Below are 6,583 nucleotides of genomic sequence, written 5' to 3'. Positions count from 1 at the left end.
TAAGATGGCTTATAAGTGATTGTATAGTTTATCGGCTTGTGAAGTTGAAACGCCTTATTTTTTGATGTGGCAATGTTAAATAAATAAGGCAGTGTTGAAGCAGTCCTTATAATTTGAAGACAATGGTTGAAAACATAGACTGGCCCCAAATGACTTTTACAAGGCAATCCTTTGAGGGTGTATCTTTTGAACATTTTTGTACGTGCTGTGACAGCGTCATGTTTTACAGTCTTAAGGCCGGTTTATAGTCGGAAATCTTGCGCGCAATCCTAAGACTGAGGCCTCAAAACCGTGTCTTTTTATGATCGCGCGTCTAGATTTCCGACGCGTTTTTTTATGGGTGTCTGAATAAATACTGTTTATTTCTTCTCTTCCTTTTTGAGGTCGGTATCTTTTTCGGGATGTGAATCGTTTTCTTCTGGAATGGTAAATGACGGAGGGCACTCTTTGATCGTTGGCTTGCTCACACCGGTGGGTTTGTCAATCTTGCTCATTCTCGGTAGCGTGGATGCCACGCCTTGCGTGGGAGTAATCTGCGCTACGGGACGGTCGGAGAAGCCGACGAACGCGGTCCTGGCCGGCAGCCGGTTGTTGTCCAGGGTGGAGTAGAGCTGCGAGATGTAGCCCGGTGCGTCCTCGTTGTTAGCTGCGTTGGGCGGGGTTGGGATGACCACTGGGTCGGATGAGATGGTGGTTGGTGGCTCGTAGATGAGCTGAGTAGGGAGCGGTAGAGGATCCATGTCGATGGTGTTACTCGTTGACTCGTGGTACTCAACCCTAGGTCTCTTCTGTGTCTGAGGTCGCTTTCCTTTAGCATTCAGCGCCCAGCAACCCATCACGACGGCCAGGATAAGTAACAAGACCACTAAGGCTCCGAAGATGGTTATGATTATCATAAAGAGTTCACCGTTTATCATGCTATCTATATCATTATCGTTTACCTTTGGTCTACCGCCAGGACCTTCTTGAGGAGGTGTTGGGGTGAATTCAACGCCGGTGGGCGTTTCGGTCGGTGGTGGCACGTAGATCCTCGTCACGATCATGTTTACGGAGGCACTTTTAGAGATACCAGTAGGGGTACTTGCCTTGCACGACACCTCGATCTTATCGTGGGATGATTTGACGTCGTGAAGGGTTAAAAGTCGTCTCTGGTTGGCGAATGAATAGTCGGGATGATCGTCGGGGACATCTCGACCGGCAACGCGCCACGAGTAGGACTCTACGTGCGGAATGGCACTCCCCTCGCAGTGGAACGTTGCGTTATCTCCCGGTATGATCATCCGTGTTAACGGTTTGACTTGCACGACGGGCGGGATCCTCATGGGCATCACGGTGCAGATCCTCGGCTGCCGCAAGGCCTGACTCGTCGCCACACATGTAAACTCCACACCGTTGTCCTCAGGGAGTAGTATCCTCTCGTACACTATATTGGATGTCTGCGGTTCGAGTATCGAATGATTTCCACGCAGCCATTGCAGCGAGGCCGGTGGGTCTCCGCCGGAGGATTGGCAGGTAAACTCGGCACCTTTACCGGGCCAGAGAGTGCTAGGTGTCCCGCTGATCGCTGCCTGGGCTCGCACGTGACATAGAGGATACTCGGCCCTTGGTGGTACCAAAACTGTCACAGTCGCCGGTGGTGATGTCTCCCCGCCATGTTCCCCGGTGTATAAGCATTGATAATCACCGGCGTCTGCTTTCTTTACGTTCTCGATTCTCAAGTTTAACTCTCCGGCAGTTTTGTTTCCAGTGAGCGAGTACCGAGAGCGCACGTCGTTGTCGAGACCCTTCGATAGTTTCATGCGGTACGTCAAGTGGATTCGTCCCTTGGACCAGATTATTTCAATGCCCGACGAGCTCAGAGCTGAACAGTTTAGCGTGATCGTCTCCCCGGCGATGGCAGTGGTATGGGCTGCCGGTAGCATGGTGAATGTAGCTTGGGCCAAATCGCCACTAAAATACACAGTTACGGCTACCACCAGTAGCCACACTCGTGGAGAAAACATCATCGCTGTACTAGGTAGACACTCGTACTAAATATCATAAATATCCAAGAAGTGGGAGACTGAGTCTGAGTTTTCCCCAAGCAGTCGACGCGGCAATCTCAGTATGGCAGTTCACAACTTGACAACCCGGGTACTTTCAATTCACAAAGTCAGTTACCTTCAGAAAAAAACTGAGTCAGAAACACAAGCGTCAGCCCATTATAAAGTGACTTGTAAACTGACTGACCAATGGCTGGCTGCTTCGTCACACCGTCTCAGGAACTCCAGTTGATTAAGAAAGCGGGTACAGGTTGACAGGCCGGCCCCGCTACTCTTGTCAGTTCGTTCCCGGGACAAGCTGGGGAGAGAGAAAAACAGCCCGAGCCACGCTAATCTAATTAGTCTGTTTCCTACAGGAGTCAAAGGGCCATGTCATGGGACAACAGTTTGGTTATAAATAGCTCATCTTCAACTTACAAGTAGCACACAACATGGAGACCAGGCAAAGTTTGTTATGGATACTGGTATTCTTAATGCATTCAGGAAAAAATCCATTGAAACTAAAAGGAGTGACGTCAGATCCGCCATTTTGTTTTTGATCGGCGCGCACTTCCTTTTCTTTTCCGAGGTTCATAAAACACCCAGAGTAGGCGCTCTTTTCTGAGATATAGGGAGGGTAAGCGCTTCATGAATTATGTTGCCAATCGATGGAAGGGGGGGGGGGGTCCTTCCTTTTTTAAACACTGAAATTAACCTTTAATTATCATTTTACTCTTTAAGTAAACGAATTAAAAGTTAAGGGTGATCGTTGTTTTGTTTTAATATGCTATTGGTGACTAACACTTTCAGGATGATCATTGCAAGTTTTTATTATCGTCTGGATTCGGCTTTTGAGTACATTTGGAAGGGTGTTTATAGGATGTAAAATCAAAACAAAGATTTGTTTGTCGAGTGAAATCCACGTGCGCATAACGGCTAATTACCGTATAACATACAATATAACATACAATGTATAGTATATTGGTCCGTTGGTTAGTTTTTTTTTCTTTTCCACGGAGGTAATTATGTATTCAAACTAAAAACAACTCCTCACTTTACAAACAAGCTAAAAAGCTATAACAGCGAAACAAAATATAAAGTTGACCGACATAACTCATACAAAAGTGTTAACCTTGACACAATAACTTGAAGGAGTCCCATTTTTTGTGGAATTTCACAGTAGAATAATTAGTCATAGAGATGTACTAATCCAAAGTATACTAGCGTTTCAAATCCATTTAATTAGGTTCTTGTATAAGATACAAACATTTTCTATAAATTGTAATTTTTAGGAGTTGGTGCAAAATTATCCAGTTTAAGGTATAAGGGAGGTGACTTGGGTTTATACATTTTTATAAATTGTTTATTGTTCTCTTTATTTGAATACCAGTTAGGCCTACTCACTTACCCATAGGCACATAATTGACCCCTATTTATCAAAAATAATTTTAGCATTGTTTGGGCAGTTACTTGGTGCGCCTCATTGCTGAGCATACAATTATCAACAAATTTATTCAGCGACTGTCTGTAGCACTCACAGGCTACAATTTTTAGAAATACTTCTGGAACTCAACATCCTTGGGGTTAAATTGCTGTTGGTGAAATAGGTTGACTACAATAGTAAAACCGAACACTCAGGAGATATTGCTTGAATACGCCCTTTCCTTCAGTCTGTAATGTATTGACGCTTTTGGTTATTACTCAAAATAACTGTAAGCATAACAATTTACTTGGGTATGAGCAATGAAGAGATGTTGATTGTGAGTAACGGCTCCCTATGAAATGACGTAGCTGTTTAGAAAGAGGTAATATCTTGTTCAAATATTAAAAGGCTTCAGGGCTGATGTCATCAGTAGTATTTGTTCAAGCATCTGACAACACCGGATTTGTGCGACAATGGTGGTTTTTCTTTTGTTATTCTTTTGTAACTTGATGACCAAATGAGTCAAAATTTTCACAGGTTTGATATAGTATGCATATGTTGGATTACACCAAGTGAGAAAACTGGTCTTTGACAATTTACCAAAAGTGTCTAGTGTCTTTAACTGAACATTTTAGCACTGATCGTTGTAAGGAATAAACTCACGGTCAACTTCGCTCAAGTCTTGCAGTCGCTGTTCGATATTAAACATTCCGTATCTGTAATCGCTGCAAATGGGTTAATGGAACGATGGACTAATAGAACAAGGCACTTCAGAGAGAATCACTTCGTTCAGCCTTTTGTGTAATGTTTATAACCATGTCACGGTCAACTTTCTCTCAAGCCGCGACTGTCTGTTTTTTTTTCTATATAAAACATTCCGTAAAATCTGAAATCGCTGCAACTGGGTAAATGGAACGATGGACTGACAGAACCAGGCTCTTCGGAGAAACATCATTTTCTTCAACCTTTTAGCATTTTTTTGTAATGTTTATAACCATGTCACGGTCAACTTTCACTCAAGCCGCGACAGTCTGTTCTATATAAAACATTCCGTAAAATCTGAAATTGCTGCAAATGGGTAAATGGAACGATGGGCGATAGAACCATGCTCTTCAGAAAAACATAATTTCATTCAGCCTTTTACCCTTTTTGTTGTAATGTGTATAAACTATGTCACTGTCAACTTTACTCAAGCCGCCACAGTACGCAAAATCTGAAATCGCTGCAAATGATACATTGAATGATAGATGGCGTGCTATCGAAGCCATTTGAATAAATGATTTGAAGAACATGGAGGACATTCCTCCTTTGCGAATCTACCAGACCATCGTATGTATCCTGGGCATCATCGGCAATGCTCTGGTTTGTGTTGTCATTTGGAAAATATCAGCCATGCAAACTCGCATAAACGCATTCATCTTCCACCAGGCAGTGATCGATTTCTTGGGTTCTATGATGACTCTCTTGAAGAGTGAAGTCAAGGTGCCTGACCCCATCCCAAGCAACGCTCTTGGATGGTTCATCTGTCACGTCTGGTCTGGTTTCCTTATTTTCTCCCTGTACGTTATGTCTACTTTCAACTTATTAGTGTTGACTATGGAGCGGTATTTTGCCAATGTTCACCCCTTGAAGCACCAGGCAGCACTCACCACATGGCCTCGTCTCAAAGTCGGTATAGCCTTGACGGTGTGTTGGGCTCTCGCATTTGGCTTGAACATCTACACTCTCGTCCTCTTTCGAGAAGAAAACGGCAAGTGTGTGCCGAATCAAATACCTGGATCCAAGGTCATGGGAATCCTAGTTGCACTCATACAATATTTCTTACCTGTTGGAGTGATGCTCTTCGCTTACATTCGCATCGGTGTTGAGATGAAGCGGGGAGCGGCACGTGTCGCCCCGGCACCAGCCCAGCATCTTCCCGGTGGAGCAATCGCACCGGACATGGCTGCGTCCCTCCTCCGGGCAAGACGCAACACCTTCAAGATGCTCCTGCTCGTCTTCATCACGTTCGTGATCTGCTGGACACCAAACCAGGTCATCTTTCTCATGTTCAACCTGGGTTTTCGACTGACACTGACGGAATGGTTTTACTATCTCTCTGTTGCCATGGTAGCTACTAACTCTTGTGTCAACCCTTTCATTTACGCATTGAAATACCGTCAGTTTCGCAAAGGCATACGTCGTATCTTAAAACGTGTTCGGAAACGAGACGAGAACGTCGGTACTGACGAATCACAGTCCAATAATGTATCAAACCAAATTACCACTTGAAACTTGAGCAGCAAGATTTACTTGAAATGATAAAATCAAAGAGTCTTTTATTTTGCAAGAGCAATTTAAAGGGAAGGTACACGTTTGGTTATTGTCAAAGACCAGTCTTCTCACTTGGTGTATCCCAACATAAGCCTGTTCAAATTTGAGCTAAATTGGTCATAGAAGTTGTGAGAAAATGATGAGAGAAAAACACCCTAGTTGGACGAATTTGTGTGCTTTCAGATAGGAATAAAAGACTTCTGGCTATAAGTCTTTTATTATTTTAGTGGGAAATTACCAGAGGGAGCCGTTTCTCAAATTTTGTTATACTATCAACGGCTCTCCAATGCTCGTTACCAAGTCAGTTTTTAAGTTAATATTTGTTTGAGTAATTACCAAACGTGTACCTTCCCTTTAAATCTCATCCTGTGTTTTCCCTCAATAAAAACACCTAACATTCAACCTGTTAACTGTAATCCACACATTGGTTTTTTTGAAACCTGCCATCAGCAATTAAATTAGTCCTTCTTAATCCGAAAAAGTTCAGAAGGTATTAATTCTTCAGCATTTGAGGTAAATTAATTTGTATTAATGTTCCTATTTGTTAATAGTGTTTATTTAGGCTGTAAATATGTATCTGTGTCTGTGCATTTTCTTGCAACTTCGATGCTCAAATTTTGGGCCCAAACCCAAATGTTCACTGCGGTGTTATTCGATGCACATGCTGGGATACACCAAGTGAGAATACTGGTCTTTGACAATTACCAAACGTGTTTAGTGAATTTCACCACATTTATTGCATCTTGAAACCCCAAAGTTAGTCTGAGCATTTCTCTTGCGGTCTGAGGTGCGCCATTGATCTCAATCAGTGAGCAATAAGGAAGAT

At 43.2% G+C, this 6,583-nt stretch overlaps 2 protein-coding genes across 2 annotated transcripts; one reads left to right on the top strand and one right to left on the bottom strand.

Moving 5' to 3' along the window:
• Positions 1-348: 348 nt before the first annotated feature.
• On the bottom strand, positions 349-2,010 carry LOC117296061 (MAM domain-containing glycosylphosphatidylinositol anchor protein 2-like). The gene has a single exon (XM_033778928.1). It carries the CDS (start codon positions 2,004-2,006, stop codon positions 360-362), a length of 1,647 nt encoding a protein of 548 aa, XP_033634819.1. The 5' UTR covers positions 2,007-2,010; the 3' UTR covers positions 349-359.
• Positions 2,011-4,734: 2,724 nt separating this feature from the next.
• On the top strand, positions 4,735-5,715 carry LOC117295708 (adenosine receptor A2a-like). Its single transcript, XM_033778423.1, has one exon. It carries the CDS (start codon positions 4,735-4,737, stop codon positions 5,713-5,715), a length of 981 nt encoding a protein of 326 aa, XP_033634314.1.
• Positions 5,716-6,583: the final 868 nt, after the last annotated feature.

This window comes from Asterias rubens, chromosome 10 (assembly GCF_902459465.1).
Source record: "Asterias rubens chromosome 10, eAstRub1.3, whole genome shotgun sequence".
NCBI lineage: Eukaryota > Metazoa > Echinodermata > Asteroidea > Forcipulatida > Asteriidae > Asterias > Asterias rubens.
This window is presented reverse-complemented; position numbering and strand designations above follow the sequence as displayed.